This window comes from Melampsora larici-populina (assembly GCF_000204055.1).
Source record: "Melampsora larici-populina 98AG31 unplaced genomic scaffold MELLAscaffold_83, whole genome shotgun sequence".
Taxonomy (NCBI): domain Eukaryota; kingdom Fungi; phylum Basidiomycota; class Pucciniomycetes; order Pucciniales; family Melampsoraceae; genus Melampsora; species Melampsora laricis-populina.
In genome coordinates this window covers 148,436-168,339 of record NW_006768847.1, presented here as the reverse complement: position 1 = coordinate 168,339, position 19,904 = coordinate 148,436, and the positions used below count along the sequence as shown (strand labels likewise).

The window sequence follows — 19,904 nt, the reverse complement described above, 5'->3', positions numbered from 1 at the left end:
ATATGCAGGAGAATGATCAGAAACTAAATCAACTTGAGCAAACAGTTTTATCAAATTTGTTTCCCTTTCTTTTGTTGATGATGACGATGGGACTGTGGATGGGTTTAAAATTAATGGTAACGTTTTGGATATCTCTTCGATTATTAACTTTAGATCGCTTTTTGATTCATGAACCCTTCCTCTTGAAACTCTAACTGATGATAAATTGGTGGAAATCCTTGGTGATTGTTTAATGATGGATTTAACTCTGTTTGATTGGTTTTTAAGACTTCAAATTGTTCATTTAATTCAAATTCAATTTCTTTTTTTCTCTGTTACAAACAAAAATTATCAACTTAAATCAGTTCTTAGAAAGTTTTTGTTTGATTTTTCTTTAGTAAATAGATTTTGATTTTTTTTGGTGTACACTTACTTTTGAAAGATAATCATATCTTTCTGTTTGTGTGGATTGGAGATCGGTTTTGGTTGATGTGATGGATTTATTAAATTTACTTTCATTTGATTAATCGATTATAGAATTGCTACAATTTATTGAAGAAGCGGTCAAGCGATTGGGAAGAGACACAGTGAGGTCAACAGGTTGGGGAGTTGTTCGTGAGCAATGACAAATGAAATGGGAGGCTTGAGGCGCGTAAGAAAAAGATTATGGTTGGAACGCGTAAACCTCAAAATTTGGAATAGGGATTGGGAGTTTTTGGAGTTTTGCCGCCAAACGCGGTCTGCCTTTAACTTGAATGATTCTACAGACACCCGTAAAATAGTTGAGTGTGTTCAAAAAGTGATTGAATTTGGAGTTCAGCATGAGACACTTGGTCCAGTATGTCGGTAAGCCCTGAGAACATTAGTGATTTTTTGTATTTCAGCGTATCTCTGCCAAAATTTATCCAAACATCATGATGCAAAAATGAAAGTTGCTCTAACAGGTATTTCAGATAGAGTGTAATTTGACCACCTGTGGCCATCCACATCCACGGACATTATCCGAAGAAAACAGAATCCGTATCTACGGAGTGTCTCCGGAATCCTATTAGTGAGCCGAGTAGCACGAGAGCTGAACTCTGCTCAACTCCAAATTTCTCTAAGTCCCCTTCCAACATAACCCACCCATGTATTGCCTTCACCACCTCACCACCTCGATGGCCCAGTTCACCAGCTCACCGTAGCCAGATCAATAGTTCACCACCTCACCACCAAGCTCGAACCCGCCATCAACCTCACCACCTGTCCACCTCAAATCAAACTCACCACCTCACCACCAAGCTTGACCCCCCCATCTACCTCACCAGCTCACCATATGAAAATTACAACTCGCTACCTCACCACCCGTCCACCTGTGGACCGACCTCACCACCTGTCTATCAAACTCACCAGCTGACCATATATCTCGCCAACTCTTGATCTTTGCTACAAACGCTTTCATCCATTCCTCCGTCAAATTATCATCCAATCCATCTACCATCACCATAATCAGCTCAACAGTTTATCCCTTTCTTACTCACGTGAAATGCCTTCAGCCAAGAAGCGCTCGAAACAAAGTTCAAGCTCAAAGCCAACAACTCGCCAATCTGCTCGCAAGAAGCGCAACCAGTCTCCAGGTAGAGTACCTTTTATCTCAATATTCTCACCAAAACATTGAAACATCAATCAACTCATATCAACATCTTTCATTTGAATTGATCAAAGACCCCAGCACCGATGGGGAACAATCTGATACCTCTCGAGATGACAGCAAAGAAAATTCTGATGAAGACAACGACAAACATCCAGACAAAGACGAAGATTCAAACATTAATCTCAAAAACGCTGTACTTCCCACTCTAGCAAACTATGCCACCGTAGGTGTGGAATGGACTGATACCTACTTAGACAAAGTACTGGCTAGACGAAAGATTGGATCAAACAACCGACCTTCACAAGACATTCTCTTGGAAGCTCAAGCGCTACAGGACACCTTCGAACGATCGCTCAAGATGCTAAGTCTTGCCGGGCACGTCAGTTATCCCACCTTGAGGGCAGCCCTGTAAGTCAAAATATCATCCTCACGAACAAACGATGAATTGATATTTGAATTCATCTGTACATTTGTATAGGTTCCTCGGACTTAGTCAATGTGCTACCACAGCGTACGATACCTACCGAGCATACAGCAAGAAGAACACCCAGGAAACAGCTAGTAAGCTGTCCTCGCTGCATTACACATGCTACTATCGTGCATCTTGCTAAACTTCCTCACTGGATCACATTACCTACCAGTGCCACCTCGCAATACTCGTCCCGGTTTTGCACCACGTAACAAAGCTATTGGGAATGTGTGGACCAGCCTTGATACCCAACAAAAAGCTATCTTCCACCCCCCCTTCTTCAAACGATTAGCTGAAGCTGTCTTACAGCCAGATAGTGTTCAAAGCTCAATACCAGCAACCGAAGATTCTCTCAACCCCTCTGATTTAACTTCCTACATCCCAACCTTCCGCGAGCTAGTCAATATGTGTAAGGTTGAATGTCATTTCGAACGTGGATCACTCGGCATTCCACAGAGTGTACAAAGTGAAAAGAAAGGTCGTGACGAGGTGGGCAAAGTTGTCAAACAAGTAAGCTGTTCTTAATCCCATAATTTCTAACATGTACTAACATTTCCTTCAAGCTTCATGCACTGCATGCACAGTTTCAAATCGAATTTCATCTTCTTGTGTCATCGTTCACCCCAAAGACTAAACTTGCCAAGGCTCTATGGATGGAGGAGTACACGTCTTGTGATCGATGGGCACAGTTGGTCAAATCTGAGCATCATTTACTTGAAAATTTTGCCAAGGAGTCCACTCAATGTCCGCGTGATGTTTTCAAAAAGAAAGCCTCCACAAACGCCAAACCAGCCACTGCCACCGAGCAAACTCGATTGCGACAGGAGCTCACCTCGCGTCTTAACCAGCTGGTTGGTAAGTGGTATATCCTTTTCTTCCAAGAAAAGGAAGTAACTTATGACACCAATTTAACCTCCAAGAAAATCAACTACCTTACCCACCCCGACCAAATGTTGACATTCATCCCAAAGGTCCTAAATGTGATTTGTTACTTGAAAGTAAGAAATTCCTTCAAAGTGTGAAACTTAAGGTTCATTGCACTCAAGACTGTCAGATAACTGATGCAATGCTTGAGAAGGGGCCTGCACCAGGAAACATGAGTCTTGGAGATGTTCGACTGTGGCTGAAGGAGATCAATGAACAACACTATACAGTTGTACTGGCCAGCGTACCACCTGGAAGTGTGTCAAACTCAACTACTTAGTTTGTTTTCTTTTTGATTCACGGTTATATTGTATTGGCTGAAATACAATTAATATAGTTGTCCCTCGTTCTTCATTAATAAATAATGATTTTTGATATGTCTTTGAGTATCTCAAACTCATCCTAACTCATCATAAAGTTCCAATTTGGTTGTTTCAATTTGTTTGTTCATTTAGTTTTGTTTCTTTACTTCGTTGAATTCAATTCCTCAATCAAGTCCCCGGTCGAGGCCATGAGGAGGCTCTCTTCATGGCCTTGACTTTACAATGTAGCCGAATGCCCAAGCCAGTCGGGGCATTGACCTTGCCGGAGCCAAGATCACGCCGTGATCTTGGGTGTAAAGAAAAGCTGTTTTTACCAGTCAACAATCACAGAACAAGACGATCCCTCCATCACCCGCTCACCACTCTACTAGTCCACCTGTCCAAATCCGAAACACCAACCAAGAATCCTCAGCCATTTATTCGATATGGCCTGTCCAATGTGGATAGTTCTGCCAGTTCCACCGGTAATCCAGGTCAAGGTTACAGATACTCCCAAAGAAGACCGAAAGCGTTTGGACAATTACGTGAAGGACTTTGTAGTACGACACGGCTACAAGATCACCATATCACACTCTTCAAACGACAATGGCGGATTATGTCATTACGACTGCCATCGAGGGGGTCATCCAGCTCGTCCCAAACCAAAGAAAATCAATGGTGACGCTCCACCTTGCTCCACCAACCCCAAAAAGCCACACGTCACCAGATCCATCAAGATCCAGTGCCCATTTCGTCTTACAGGCAAATTGGATAAAACAACCAATACCTGGGAGCTCCACCACGTTCGAATCGGTCACAATCATGGACCGGCGGACACAGAGGCAAAGCAAATGTCTGTAGTGAGTATTTTTTGACAAGCTCACTTTTCTTCATTCAACTTCAGGATATTGAAATTACTGAATTCTGTACTTTGTTTCAAAGGCTGTTCCTATTGTTCCTAATATAGTTTATACACAGGAAATCGACAGTCGTGCTAAAATCGAGAGTCGTGCTACACGCATCTTGCAACTGTCACCAAGAAGACAGGACATCATATTACAGGAGTTGGACAAACTCATAAATCAACACAGTACCATACATTCGGTCACAGTCAGTCTTTATTTCAAAACTACGTTAATTGATAAGCTATGGGCATCAAAGTTTAACAATTATGAATTTCCAGAGTCCTCCAAAGGTCAATGAGGCTGATTCCAACGAAGATGAAGTTGTAAGTATGAACTCAGCCTTTACATATGTTGTGACAACCATTTCACTAACTGATGTGGACTGAATCAGGCTCTAGCCCTTGGATTTTCGAAAGACTTGGATAAGAGTGCCACCGACAAACATGTAGGATTTTGTCTTCAGCAACAGTCAACCCAAGACGACTCGCCTGACTTAGAACGTTCACTCTAGATATCTTTTGAAGAAGACATCGAAGAAGACATCCCAGTTAATCCGGCTCACCTGAGCCAAGAACAAGTTTTCGATCAAACCGCTCCACAATACAAGGGCATACTTACCAAACAATTGAACGAACCTATTTGGAATCGATTTGAAGTTGATGTTAATCAAGCTCAAGAGGACAAAGATATGTTGGATGAACCGCATCGTTTTGTAAAAGAATTCCTGCCTCAAGTAGACAAAGACAAACCCAATGAATCTCCGGTTGGTCAAGTGGAAACAGATGCGAGCAAAGGAGAGGAACCGATTAAACATTTCAAGGTTAGCTTCCTGTATATATGTATGTACAAACAATGGATTTGAATGCTCTTCTATTTACAGAACAAAAGGACTAAGCGTGTATCATCAAGGACCACAAACGAGGAAAGACCTCCGAGGAAAAATAAGAAAGTTGTCAAGTCCAAGGAATCTCAGCCTCAAGCTTGTACGATACCTGTGCCTCGCACCACTCGCTCTGGTGCCCAAACAGTTATACCTACAGCCCGATCAAGTCGTCACACTACAAGTAAGACCCGTTGATCGAGGTTTCACACTATGCCGTTGTTTATGTATTCTCAAATGTAATGAGTCAATGCTTCATGTTTTACCTAGTTTTTTATCATTTGTTGTGGATTTGAAATCCTGAGCGTTGAGATCCATATGGCAATATATGGCTGAAATGGCATATTGGTAATTCAGAATACAAGAAATACCTTTCAACTTCATTAATGATAGCCATACTTCGAGCTTCAGCTAATAATCTTAAAATGGTCTTAAAAAGCCTGAGCTCCAAACAGAAATAGGTGGAAAACCTCTCTCCTTTTCCAGAACACTTTTAATTGCTTCATCTAATAAAACTTTCAATGATTGAGCTGCCTTTTTGGGGGAAGTAGCAAATGAAAAAAGTCCTTGAGTTTTTATTAAACAATCCATATACTTAATGTTGGACTGGTAATGAATTATATGGATCTTCAGTTGGTAAAGATCTTGAGGAAAGATAAACATGAATGCTTGAACCCGTTGAAGCTGCATCTATCATTAAACCAAATCATTTGATAGTTTCTCCTCAATACACACTTGATTTTTTTTATTTGAAAGTAAAGAATGTGAAGTCTGATATTATTGTTTAAGATTTTGATCTGGAGGTTTATTTGAATGATTAAGAGAATAGATGTGATGATTGGTATAATCAATCAAACCCAGTGGTAGAGGATTATTATTCAATGTTCATACTTCAAATGCTCAAGGTTGAGTTAACTCAAGTCATAAACCAATATGTGTGTTTCTATCCAATATGTTACTCAAAGTAAGAAACAACTTAGTTGGCTCGAGTAGGGAAATGTGATGTCTCTTAGCCATCAAAAAAGCAAAATCACCAACAATCATCATTCACACTAGTTTTTATCTGCACTGATTTTGTCTGTTTGATGCTCCAAGACACAATGAATAAACAAAACACATATGATTTTACTGAAACGGTTTGTTTATTCATTGTATTTGTACTCAACTGCTTGGATCTTGGACAATGATGTTGGAACTATTTTGAGGTGTGCCAAACATCATGTTTGATGTGATTTTGTTGTGATGCCAATAGCTGTTGCAATGATATAAAAGTCAATTCCGTCCAATTCTTAGTTAGTCAAATAACTATTGGGTTACTATCCAGGGTTGTGGACTCAAAAGATATCCAAATTTGAATCATGATTCAAAACTCCAATAAGACATCACATAAGAAAATGTATATCTTTGCTTGTTGACTATTATTCTTCTTGTTCTCTGAACAAACAATAAGATGACCAATGAAATCTAATCAACAGCCATGACTATCAAAAAGCCAAAAGAGAAAAATTTTACTTGTACTTTGAGTTGTTGCACACTTCAACTTCTCTCTCATTTGAGTAGTTGATAATGATAAGTAAGCTTACCAAACCAACATTGTGCTTGTATACAAAATCCAACCTTTCTGTTTTTTGTTATTTTCCCATCTATCTGAAGATAAGGATGTAGAAACTGAAAGAAAAGCACGAGGAGAAATAGGTGAAGACCTACCTGTGCCTATCAAACTTACTGATGATACTGGTCAAAAACAAGTCATTGATTTACAACTTATGAAGATTTAACACCATTCAAACAATGAGATGAATGATGAATTCTAAACAACAGCCACTAGATACCAGTCTAGCCCATGATGTTTGAAGAACCGCTATTGTACTTTGATCCATCCATCAAGCCGCAAAAAATATAAAGTTTACTTGTACTTGGAGATCTCAAAACTGATCATGTTATCTGATTTGAGTTCTCAATAATGATAAGCAAGTTGACCATGCCACAAACATACGCATAGCACACTACATTGCTTTAAACATGTGCTACTCACACAGTTTTAAAAGAAACGTCAATGTGAAATGTTGTGAAGGTTTATCACAGGTCACCGAAGATTTTATATTTGTGCATAAGAGTTATCTTCACCTTCCGAACATAAACTTCTCACGATTCTACAAACACGAAGAACTCAAGGTAGTGCTCGAATGAGACAGTGTAACATAATCAAAAACCAGTTTGATCTCACTTGACAGTTAGAAAAAGAACCATGTCTAACCATCATCACAAAACATGATATTGGTCCGATCGTATGTTTGGACTGTAGTGTAAGTGAGAGCAATTGTCAAAATGTAACTATCAGAGTCACGTATCGGTATACTCACATGGATTTCAGTGAATGAATACAATAGATATTAAAGTGGACTAGTCAGTCCCAAAGGGGAAAAGCCAAGTCCTTTTGAAAGGTAATGTCTGTATTGGCTTGCTTTCGTGATTAGCACAGGTATGGTATATTGTTTATGAAATAAGGAGAATATCCTTTTTGGAGTGAAATAAACTTTTTAGTCCTGAATGAAACAGTGAACAATCACTTCATCAACGGTCTCTTCATTTATCTCGATCATGGCCGGCAAACGAAAGGTCGCCTCTTTCAAAGGTGTTGCTAAGCTTTCCAAGAATGCAACTGAGCTTCAAAAACGTGTACATGCCCGCAAAACGAAAGAATTCAAAGACCTCAAGATTCGAGCTGCCGCCGCCGAGAGCTCATCATCAAACCAACCTCCTATCGGTCCTTTCACACCTGCTACTGATACAGCCGGAGAACAACAAGAAGAAGGTAACTTTGAGGATATCAACCATCTACCAATGCATGACAACACCGGCGCGTGGATGGACATAGACGAGCAGGATGAGGAAGTGGTTGCGAACAATGAAGAAGACCCCCTAATCGGGATGCTCAACTATTCATATGCTCAAGCTCGAAGACTTGAGCAAGAAAAACGTTGGTTACGGCAGTACGAGCTGAATCTGCCGTTGTTTCTAGCATGCCGAGATCGCACCTCTAACTGGGGTAATCCAGCTGAAGCTTTACGCGATGTCAAGCCTCCTTGTACATGCAAAGGAAAAGATCGCCGTGTAAGGATTGTGGACTTGCTAGATACCGCATGTGAGTTTCTTACTATTACCTTCAGTGTTCGAGTAATCCATGGTTAATATCAACTTGTAAGACATAGTTCGATGTCAGAGAGCCATTGATTTTTGTGCGTGTCAAAGTGATCAGGGTAGATTAATCCAGTTGGGCTATATGGGAGCTTCGCCTGTACACCCTAAGACCGCTTTCAGCTTCAATTTGCTCCGGCAGCATCATGTTCTTTGGAAACACTGCTGTGTTCGAACTGAGCCGTACGCGTTGGCTCTGGATGAATGGCTAGATGCGTTTTGTCCTGTCATTACCTCAAGAAGAACAAATCGGGTGAGTTTATATCTTATCTTTTTCTTCAGGATTGGTGAACATACCTATTCATTGAAGAAATACATATTTCACTATACACAGGCTCGGGAGTGGAGAAAGCCTCTGGGTGCCGCTTCAGATGCTTATCGTAAGCTGATTACAGCAGTCCGGAAAAAGGAGATGATGCTACTGAAACTAAGCGAGTTAGAGAAACTTGCGGTCAACTGTCCACGATGTTTTGGACCACCAGCACCTGATGCCAAAACAGAAGCTTTCGAGCCAGATATTATATGCTGCTGTGATGGTAATTTTCAACATAGAAGGCATCTTGCGGCGAGTGTACCTATTCCCGGATTTCAACCAGAAACACCGGAACTGTTTATGGATTCAGCAAAGGTTGAATTGATGGCTGAGAGCATACGAAATGTTCGCTCTAAAAAGGATGATGAACCTGTGGTATGTGATATTATCCTAACGTCTATAGATACATATTTTTACAGTTCAGTTTGACTTATAGAATTCATATGTTCCATTAGGACCCTTGTACAGCACAACACACAGCGGCGGATGATGTGCGAGACAAGAGTCATTGGAGTGGGAATGATGATACGGGCTTACTCGGCATGGCCTGTCGCCATGATCATGTTCTACAATTCATGAACATAAAACAAAGCGGTGAAAAGTAATGTACTCTGATAATCTCAACTCAAAAGGTCTATGCAGTTAACGCTGAACGCAAAATCATGTTATTGGTAGGAGTTACTTTTCTCTTGCTTTGTTGAATTGGTTGCTGGAGATAACTGATAACAGAGGAATGAGTGCAAATAAAGTGGGTTTGCTTTACGATATAGGCTGTAATATTGAAAAAGGAATACTCAAGGTATGTTCAATCAGTGATCTGTCATAAATTTTGTGCTCTTATCTTATCTTATGTTATGTTTCTGTGGGTTTTTGAACAAGCGCAAACAATTTGCTAAAGAAAGAGCCAATGGCCGTCTCAAATTTGGCACTAGCGTCTTCCACGCGTATGTGCATGAGTGGTTATGTCAATTGGAGTATAATCCACGACTGAACGCTGGGTGGGGCCTTTCTGACGGCGAAGGTTTGGAACGTATCTGGTCATTCCTATCTGCACTTATATCACCTCTACGCTACTCTACAAGTGAACATCGACTCGAAAGCATCAATCTCCGGGCTCTGCATTGGAACCATAGAAATCGCCATAAAGCAGGTCAGTCTAGCCTTTGAATCTGGGATTGAAATCTCACAGATATGATACTGACACACTCCATCAGTACAATCGACAGTTTTGCATTTAAAGAAAGCCCAGATCCGACTTTCATTGGCTCAAAACTCTCTGGACCAGATTCAGACAGAGCACGGACATACAGTAGAATATTTAAGTGTTCAATGGGATCGACAGAGGACTACTCAGATGGATGTAATCAGCACAACAGCAAGGAAGAAAAAGGAGCGCATGATTGAGCTGCTGGACATGGAGGAGAAGCTGGTTGAAGCTCGGTAAGTGGCCTTCGAACAGGAATGTGTCATACTTCTCAGGAGAAACTCACACATCAAATGCAACTGATGTTTTCCAGGGAAGACCTCAAAAAGTTGAAGTTGAAAAGGGTCCGAGCTCGAACTGGTCGCGAGAAGCAGGACCTCCTAAGCTTACCTAAATCTTTGGTCCTCTTGGAAACCCAAATTCACAACACGGCGGCTGAACTGGGGGCAGAGGAGTTTTTGGAGCTAACAGGTCACACGGGTGACGTTATTGCTGGATAATTTGTGTCAAGTTGTATTTACTTATGTTTGGGATGCTTGATACTTTTCAGATGATCGAGCAAAGCCCTTACTGGCTCTCCAAGTAGCTAAGAGTAAGCTCTATGAGGCCCGAGTGGGTGTCATCGAGGCACGAAGGCGTGCTGAGCGCACTTCTGGTACGTCTATTGACAGTATCCCCCCCCAGTTGTGAATACACAATACTGACATACCTATAGGAAGCACTAGCCAGGCACGAATGAACGAAGTCAAGTCACACAAGAATAAAGCATTCAAAACAAAATACAACTCTTATCATCGACGAGTCAAGGCTTACAACGACCAATTTGCACCCAGACCTCTCTTGGATGACCCCTCTCTGGCTGACGTAGAAAGGATGGAAATTACAGATCTGTTCTGGTCGGGTGGATCAACCCTTAGTCATACGGGCGAGCCTTGGGCAAGTGACCTGCCAACGCGCGAAGGTATCCAACTGTATCTGACTCTACGCTCGTCACAAGAGGAACTGCGTCGGATCGCGCGTGAGGTGCGACAGTTGACACAGTGGGCCGTAGATTACCAGTCAAAGATTGACTCAATCGATCGTGAAGCTGCTGATGGCATACGTAAGTTCCTCTTGCATCATTTCTATTATAATATCAATCAGATAATTGAACTCACAACTGTATATCATCGTCTGAAATGGCCGATTAGATGAAAGGCAAGCGAACACTGTCTCTTTACACTTCGGGCTATCAAAGGACATACGCAGACTTTGGTTTCATTGGAACGCCGATTTGATTAGTTTGATTAGGTCGACCTCAGTATATCTTACTAGCCCTACAAGATTGGCACACGACCAAGTCCTTGTTATTAAGTGGAAGTCTCTCATGGAAGGGCAATTTGGCCACTGGGAACAGGCTCTGGCAAGGATTGATGAGGAAGAGGAGGAGCGCGATCTGATTGGAGAAGATGAAGCCGAGGTAGAGGAAGATGACTTGTACACTTCTGAAAATTTTGAAATGGAAGAGGAAGAATTCGAGAATGTATGTATAATTTAATCATGCTGTCTTCTCATCTTATCACTGTTGTTCTATGAGATGATTGTGGATCTCATCACTTGGATTAACAAGTAATCATGCTGTTTCCTCATTTCGCACTGTTGTTCAATGAGATAATTGTGGACCGATCAACACAGTGTTTGATATCACACTTTTGTGCTGCTGTATGTTTGAAATTGGTTCGGCGTTGAATTTGATTAATTGAGAGTATGTTGAAAAGGTGTACAAATTAATCACTTCAGACTGGTTAATAGTATGTATTTGGGTAGGATGAGGGTAGTACAAATTAATCACTTCCAACTGACAAATAGTATGTATTTTGATAGGATGAGGGTAGTACAAATTGTATTACATTTGAAGTGAGATGAAAGCGATTGATGGGGTTTGTTTCAGATGAAGAATCAACTTGAGATTGCTTTGTCTGGCCTGATCAAAGCTCGTGGTACCTAGAAAGAAAAATCCAACTACTCTACTTCGATCTATCTAAGTCATTGATTGGAAAAAAAGATGTTAGAATCGAGCGCAAAACAAGAGGCCAGTGACTCTCCTCACGTAATGCAGCTTCGAGGGAATTGGGCCCGACAGTTGACCAAGTTGACCAGTGTAGTCAGTGTTGAGTATCGGTGCTTATTAGATCGTGACCGGTGAAGAAATTGATGTGGTGGTAAGGGAGATGGTGAGGTAGTCAAGGTGGGGTGGGATCCAATACGTGGGTGTATTGATTGGTCCATGTAGAGTTGTAATTTTCATGTGGTGAGCTGGTGAGGTAGATGGGGGGGTCAAGCTTGGTGGTGAGGTGGTGAGTTTGATTTGAGGTGGACAGGTGGTGAGGTTGATGGCGGGTTCGAGCTTGGTGGTGAGGTGGTGAACTACTGATCTGGCTACGGTGAGCTGGTGAACTGGGCCATCGGGGTGGTGAGGTGGTGAAGGCAATACATGGGTGGGGTATGGTGGAAGGGGACTTAGAGAAATTTGGAGTTGAGCAGAGTTCAGCTCTCCTGCTACTCGGCTCACTAATAGGATTCCGGAGACACTCCGTAGATACGGATTCTGTTTTCTTCGGATAATGTCCGAGGATGTGGATGGCCACAGGTGATAATTTCATTCATACAATAGAAACAAAATGTTGATGTTGAAAAGTATTGCAAAATACTTATGAGATATCTGAATAAGAAGTTTGAAATAGTGAAGTGTTTGTTGATTGGCTCGAGTTTGAAGCAAGATCTAATTAGTGGCCTCTGGTTACAAACCCAATCCTTCCTCAAGTGTGAAAGATATTGTCAAATCAGATGTGGCCGAAAGTAGCCATTTGACTTGAGTCAGAACAAATCATCCCTGTGTTGAGTTTATGGCGAGTAACTGATTGATTTAGTTGGAAATTGTTTGAAAGTGAACTTACTTTGTGCACTTACATGAGGCAAATGATTGTACAGATAGGTGGATGGGTCGATCCTGGTCAATCTCAAATGCTTGAGCTCCATTCTTTGGTACTACCATTTCAAAGGAGATATCCTCAACATAGACTTTCTTCAACCTTTATCGATACATAAAATCAAAGTCATAGAATGAAATTCATAGAATGATACTGCCTCTACATCCTAATTACAGTTTCACATCAATTGTGAACAATCTTGAGCTCTTCGTGTCAAATATTGATATCCCTTATGCTTGGATTACTTGGGTCACTCGATTTGTTGATAACATTGTAAATGCCCGTCCGATAAAGATGGTGCAAGATCCAGTGGGGATCACCATGATTGTTTCCGAGATCCAGATGCTTTTCAGGTAGGGAGTAAAAGTGAGCCGGGTATATTGTAGGAGTGGGAGATGATGTTGTATGTGAATTGATTCATACTGGCTGATTTTTGCCCATGTGCAAAACTTGAAAACCTCACTAATGGTGTATTTTGTTGGGTTTTTTGAGCAAACATTTAATGATTATGTTATGATAGGAACAGTAACAAGAACAGCAACACCCAAAAGCCTGGACCAGGTTAATTACAGAGTATATGCTGCGGATCGACGATAGAGGAACAGTGGTCCAATGACTGGCAAGGCAACTGTGGTTTCAGAACAACCATGAGGCTAAGACGTCATAAGACGCATTCATTATGAGTGTAGTACAGGGAGACCCTGGAGGCTACGGCAGCAATGGGAACATCAAGATTCAAGGGTAGAACAGTGACGGTCACAAAGGTCATGTATCGTGTAGAGGGCAACGTAGAGGTGGGTATAGGGCTCAGTATAGGTCAGTAACAAATATAGGGTACTGACCCAAGCAGGGGATAGGAAATTGAGGCTGAAGAGAGGAAACAGTCGGGAGGAACATTTCTTTAAGTATATAGATATGATTGTATAATTAAACAAAACAAACACGAACAAAAACAGACAAGCGATAATGAAAAGGTAGAGCTTCCGATCAACGGGTGGGAAAAGCACTGGGCAGAGAATACAGTCGTGCACTAACAAAGAAAATATAATGTGATTGTCTGTTATTGTGTTATCGACTAACAAAAAGAGTGTGATTGCACACATTAGCGCTTACTCTCCACAGAGTGAGAAAACCACCGGGAAGCACTAAGAAAGACAACTAACTTAACTAAGTCCCTCTGTGGCCCAGACACTTTTTCCTCGCGAGCTCGGGTGTCTGGAGAGGGACTTATGACTTATCGGGCTTCCCTGGTGAGCCAGCAGGGGGTTCAAAATTCAAGTTTGGCTTGGAGGTTTTTTCAAACCACAAAAGCTCCCACTTCTTCTCAATCAACCCCCTTGCCCATTTGAACTGGAGCTATCTGTGCCCATTCTCATCAGATCTGTCTATTCAGATTTGACATATCTTGCTCTGAGTTTTCTCAAGAGAGAGAGAAATATTTTGAGATTTGTGGTTTGGTGACTCTATTTTGAAAACAAAATTTAAAAAGGACCTAAATTATTTCTCTTGCAATAGGATCAATAATTGAGCAGTGAACTTCGTTCAAAAACCAAAGTTGTTTGTCTAAATGTTCTGAAGGTTTTGCTCTCCTCAGAAAATCTATATTGTATCAACTACAGAAGATACCCGGATGTAGAAGAGCAGGGCCTTTTCGGGTCCCTGCTGGTACACCAAAAGTAGCTGATAAGTCCCAAGTCCCTCTCCAGGGCACCGAGCTCGCAAAGGTAAGAAAGCCCTTGCGAGTTTGGGACTTGTGTTAAGTTAGGAAAGACAACACAACACTATCACAATTGAAATGAAACATTTCAAAAGCATGAAAAGCGACCTGGAGCAAAGTGAACCAGATCCAAGACACGGTACTTCATGCGAGTTGATTCCACGTTTTTATATTTTATAGATCTGTAGTCAAGTTTGGTGAAATACCAAACAAGACCGAACACCATCATTTGTTTTTTGCTACACATGAAAATGTAATTTCAGAATTGAAAATTGGCTTCATAAAATAATAGATTATGCATTGCATAATCTATTAATTTCTAATGTATTTATAAAAGCTGTGAGCTATACCAAACGGGGCCTTATTCAAACCAGTGTCTAAAAATCCTTCATACTTATCCCACCTTGAAATACTTTCTTCGTTCTTAGTGTGAATTCTTTTCTCTCTATCTTATCTTTCCAATTTCCTTCAAACCCCGAAGATTTTAAAGATTGTCTAGTGTTGTCTAGTCAACCAACTTCTTCACATTTTCCTTGCTTTGATAATCTCACATTATCAACCTACACTCAAGTGTAACCTAAAGCCAGTTTACAAACCTTTGTACTCACTTTGGAAGACAATCTCAACAAGTATATCATTAAGATCAGTATTGAGGTAGACCAGTGCTCAACACTGTACCTTCTAAATCAATTGTTCCAACTACAATTGACCATCATCTCACAAAGAATTAAAAAAAACTATCAAGCTATCTTATAAGTATTGAAGTATACATTTTGTGAGTCTTGAAACATTCAACCTAGTCTTAATTCTTACCTGTTTTAAGTCTTAGGCTGACAATGGGCTTGTCACCAAGAAACTTGACATTAGAGGTAAGTCCCTCTGCTCGCTAAGGCTCGCTCACGAGGCAGAGAGATCTTAGTTAAGTTAGGTCTTTTTCCAAGGTTGTAGGATCCTATCGTTTTGTAACATGTTTAGATAGTGTTTCATGCAAATATGTGATTATGCACTTTTAAAGAAAGAAAAACTATAGATCTTCATAGTTTTTAAGCTCACGTGCCTTTACTAATTACATCAGAATACCCCCAGATTTCAGGCCTCATTGCTCCTCACATCATTGTATCGTCACCGATTACGATGAGGATGATAATTATAATGGACTTGCTAAATTTCAGTGTTATAAGGTACACCTCGCTATGTTAAATATCGGAGATGTGTCAGACTTATCAGGCAATGATCCGTATGAGAATAGTTAAAGAATTTGATGTTAAAACTTTAGTGTTTGTAGCTTTGAGATGGCTTTGAGGGTGGGTGGTCGCGGCAAGGTTTTAGTGAGAATCGAAAACACGAGCAAAATTTTATTTCGGTTTAGCTATGGCACAATTGACAAAAACGATGATTGGTAGTACGGAATATACATTTTATGAAATGTTTGAGTGTCAAGATATATCTCGTCCTTAAAGCCAAGAATACCTATCAAAATGAGAATCCGTGCTCAATGCTCTGATAAGGTTGAACTTTCAGCCTGTACAACAGATACGAGTATACCAGGCGCCTCCTGTCCCGAGCGTATATTGGTAGGCTGGCCGTGAAGATACAGCATATTCTTGAGGTGTGAATTAGTTTGCGAGCATGAGTCCCTCGTAGCTTCGTGCCTCTCCTGAGTGGTGAAAGAGCTTTGCGATGAGTTCCTGCAGGTGTACAATTCAGTATCGCACCTACTCTTCATGAGAAAGATAAAAGTGCTGACGTCTGAATAATTTTCTTCTCAGAATGTTGGGCTGAGGCATGAATAGGTAACAGAACCTCTGTTTTGCGTTTCCAGATCCTCGCAAACTTCCCCGGGCATATCCAGTGGAAGATCTTGAGATAAAACAAGGAAGCCTCTCCCCCGAATGAGAAGAAAACAAAGAGAACAAGTCCGGCGGTGATGGATAGCCAGTCACGCAGCTGATACTGATACAGTGGATTCTGTCGGACATCTGATAGCTTTTTGAGGTGCAATATTTTAGGACCGTATCTGCTAGTTCAGCGTATGTGACTGCGCACCTTATTCCATGAATTGTGCACCGTTGCCCATGATTCCCAGGGAATGTATGGACCTGACGCCACTATGATCTCGTGTGTGCCGTACGCGGTGACAGGTGCTGAGATTAAAAAGTACGTGGCCGAAAATGCTCCCATGCGAGTAAAACGAGACATGTTCAAGGGTGAGCTAGACCTTCCCAAAAGCTGTTTCAAGTTGTGATGGCGACGAGCCAACCAGTACATGACATATACTGTGGAGGAATTTAGTCAGTAAAAGTCGATGGGGAGCTATCAGATACGACCCACATGAGTATCCGCAAGAGACGCCACATATGATGGGGGGCCATATGATTGACAAAACGAAGGTGGGCCACACAAGAGCCGAAATGTTTGAGCATCCCGCAAGCCTATTAACTTCAAAACGTCCTGCCTGATATATGACTGCAACCCCAGCAAGGACCAATGGAAAACCAAGACATAGTAGGTAGTCAAGGAACAATCTTTTTCGTTTATCGCTTTTACCATCCACGACTCGGTTTGGAGTCACCACCGATGAAAGATATCGGATAATGCAAAGGTTGGCCATCAATAATCCCATTGGACCGACCATAAATATCTGCTTCCCACGAATGAACAGTAGGATCAGTGTCTACGTCGAAATTTGATGGTGAAAGGCCGTAGCTCACCCGCATCGAGATGTCGCAGAAGATAGGAGAGCGGTTGATAGCGTCCGACCTCCAAATGACCCCATTGACCTATCGCGCCGAAGATACAAATCAGATCAGGGGATCGGAAAGCGGGTGGTAAGAAAGAAGCCGGCTCACGAAACCAAAAGTATTCAGCAGTACCACCCAGATGCCGAAAGCGCCGGGGCCAGAGTGGCCCTGTGTCAAGTGTGAGCATGTGGGCGCGATGTTGATTAAAGCGCATAACAGAGAGAGAGAGAGATAGGTATTGATGACTGCATCCGAAGTCATGATGCTGGGTACGGTATTTTTAGAGGACACAGAGACGGGTGAGACTTGTGTCCTGAAGAGGATGACGACCCATTTTATAAGGCCTTGAATGTCGTTCGAGTGTTAGGACTTATTAGGCAATGATTCCCGCCCTTTGGGGTCTCAATTCGGGATGATTCCTCAAAAGGAAAGTCCACATACACGCCACCTATGTTCGCGTCAAAGGAGTTGGATATCCAACGCACCTTTCACTTACACATAGGTGCCCACCTGTCACTCAACCGCAAGTGTAAGGCCACGTGCAAGCCCTGCGGCTCGCCAGCCGTCAACAATTCTAGAACTCCTTGTTTAAGTAGTATGTATGATATAAGGACATGATTGACAGTCAAAAACAAGTGCAAGACCACATAACGGTTAGTACCGGAGGGTCCCTTTTATCCCATGTGTGAGTGTGCGTGAGTAACTGCCATCAGATCACAGATTCCTTTTCATCATACACTGTTGCACGCTCTTTCCTGAGTCGGCGGTTGAATGCCACAGGTGCCCAAAGGAACGACGGCAACTGTAGAGTTCCATACACTACGGTCCAATCAGGACATCGCGGCGATATCGTGTCTCGCGATATCGCAGGGAGATCGGGCCGATCTCGGTTTATTATCCTCACATACGATATTGCCCCGATGAAATCAAGAGGGGGGTGGTGCAGCAGCGGTATCACAATCAATCAGCCTTACTCAAGCAGTTCACCACCAAGATAACTTCTCAAATCACGAGACAGAACTTCTGGGCCTCCTTCTAGCCGCTGAACTGGCCAACAAACAATTCAAAAATCAACACCCCTAACCGAAGAACGTAGCTTTCTTTAGTGATAACCAAGGTGCTATCCTCCTCTCACATAATATCCCAAATGCATCCTCCGGTCAACACCTCATACTTCAAATCAGATCCCAAATCAAAAGACTATCAGAAGGTACCAAAGTCCACTTCTATTGGACCCCTGGCCATGAAGGGGTTGAATTGAACGAACTAGCTGATCAATTAGCTGGGGAAGCAGCAAGCTCTCAAACAGAACCAATGACACTAAAAACCAGCCTGGGTAGTCTGAAGAGACGAACCAAGGAGAAGTTCAATGTAACATTATTCCCTTTTAAACCAGGTAATAGACCATACTTTTCAAAACCAAAACATATTGCTGAAGGTCTGGAGGAACTAGAGAAAGGATCCACAGCATCCATTTTTTAATTACAAACAGGGTATAGTCCACTAAATGAACATCTTTTCAAACAAAACCTTGTCCCCTCTCCTCTATGTGACATGTGTGGTATAAAAGAGAATACTCACCATTTCTTATTGTTTTGCAGAAGATATTCAAAAGCCCGAAAAGTGATGTGATCAAAATTGAAAGAGGAAAAAATCAAAGTTAATTGGAACAGCTCAAACAAACTACTTGATAATCGTAAAGTTTTCCTGTTTTTGGCAGATTTTATGTTAGATTGGTGACAACAGGACTAGGAATAAATCCTGTCCATGTCACAGACCGGAAAGCTCTCCCGGGTGATTGATGCGTCAAGAGCGCGGACACAGCTCTGAGTAGCTCACGTCAACTGTCGGTTGAGATCCAGCGTGCCCTGAATTATCTCTTCAGGGCACAACTGAGAGAAATCTTCGTGAGGACTCTCTCTCCTCTAGGAAGGAAGTGTTAGCTCATCTGACTTGCTCACTTCACTTCCAGTCTCATCCTCACGTTCTTTCTCCTATCTCAGAGGAGCTTTTTGTTCTCACGGGTAATCTCCCCTCATTGTTCGAACATACAATTTTTCATCATGAGAGCAAGCAGAAGAAACCTAAACCTAGAACCAGAATTCACACCAGATCCAACTCCTCCTCCTTCAGAAGAAGAAAGAAGCTTTGAAATTGAAACCAAAGAAGAAGCGAGAATTAGGATAGAACAAGAAGATGCATTGGAAGAGATTAGGTTGAACAAATTGAAGAGAGGTAAATGATATTCAGCGATGAGAAAGACAGCGATTCAGATTCATCAATCAAAATAAAAGAAAGTAAATCTAGTAAGTCTTATAAATAATTGTAATTACGCTTCTCGATCTTTACGAATATACATTCTCAATCATTCATCACATTCAAAACAAGAACATAATTCAAAAACAAAGATTAAAAGATGACAAGAAACATCCAAACCACTGCTCTTCTACGTAATAGAATGCGAGCTATTGAATGCATCAATTGTACCAAGTCCTCTGATCTTCCTAAGATGAAGACATCATTATTCCACTGCTCTTCTTATGAATGCAAGCTATTAAGATCAGTCCTTCTGCACTTAATTAGTCCACTGCTCTTCTTATGAATGCAAGATATTGTATTGATCCCTCTGCTCTTCTAACAATAACACCAATGTTAGAATGCGAGCTGATG

At 41.6% G+C, this 19,904-nt stretch overlaps 4 protein-coding genes across 4 annotated transcripts; 3 read left to right on the top strand and 1 right to left on the bottom strand.

The window, feature by feature from the left end:
* Nucleotides 1-1,504: 1,504 nt before the first annotated feature.
* Nucleotides 1,505-3,285, top strand: MELLADRAFT_69188 (uncharacterized protein; the record flags this gene model as incomplete). The annotated part of the gene is made up of 6 exons (XM_007418033.1): nucleotides 1,505-1,595; nucleotides 1,684-2,020; nucleotides 2,091-2,173; nucleotides 2,254-2,591; nucleotides 2,645-3,079; nucleotides 3,136-3,285. The coding sequence occupies 6 exons, from the start codon at nucleotides 1,505-1,507 to the stop codon at nucleotides 3,283-3,285; spliced, it is 1,434 nt and encodes a 477-aa protein (XP_007418095.1).
* Nucleotides 3,286-3,753: 468 nt separating this feature from the next.
* On the top strand, nucleotides 3,754-5,553 carry MELLADRAFT_113392 (uncharacterized protein; the record flags this gene model as incomplete). Its single annotated transcript, XM_007418054.1, has 6 exons — nucleotides 3,754-4,167; nucleotides 4,250-4,417; nucleotides 4,491-4,535; nucleotides 4,724-5,032; nucleotides 5,093-5,276; nucleotides 5,450-5,553. 6 exons carry the CDS (start codon nucleotides 3,754-3,756, stop codon nucleotides 5,551-5,553), a joined length of 1,224 nt encoding a protein of 407 aa, XP_007418116.1.
* A 4,404-nt stretch (nucleotides 5,554-9,957) lies between these two features.
* MELLADRAFT_95541 (uncharacterized protein) lies at nucleotides 9,958-11,344 on the top strand (the record flags this gene model as incomplete). Its single annotated transcript, XM_007418042.1, has 5 exons — nucleotides 9,958-10,043; nucleotides 10,121-10,287; nucleotides 10,358-10,462; nucleotides 10,523-10,909; nucleotides 10,998-11,344. 5 exons carry the CDS (start codon nucleotides 9,958-9,960, stop codon nucleotides 11,342-11,344), a joined length of 1,092 nt encoding a protein of 363 aa, XP_007418104.1.
* Nucleotides 11,345-15,820: 4,476 nt separating this feature from the next.
* MlpSTE3.2 (uncharacterized protein) lies at nucleotides 15,821-17,502 on the bottom strand (the record flags this gene model as incomplete). Its single annotated transcript, XM_007418037.1, has 6 exons — nucleotides 15,821-16,181; nucleotides 16,241-16,479; nucleotides 16,540-16,769; nucleotides 16,825-17,134; nucleotides 17,205-17,273; nucleotides 17,343-17,502. The coding sequence occupies 6 exons, from the start codon at nucleotides 17,493-17,495 to the stop codon at nucleotides 15,986-15,988; spliced, it is 1,197 nt and encodes a 398-aa protein (XP_007418099.1).
* Nucleotides 17,503-19,904: the final 2,402 nt, after the last annotated feature.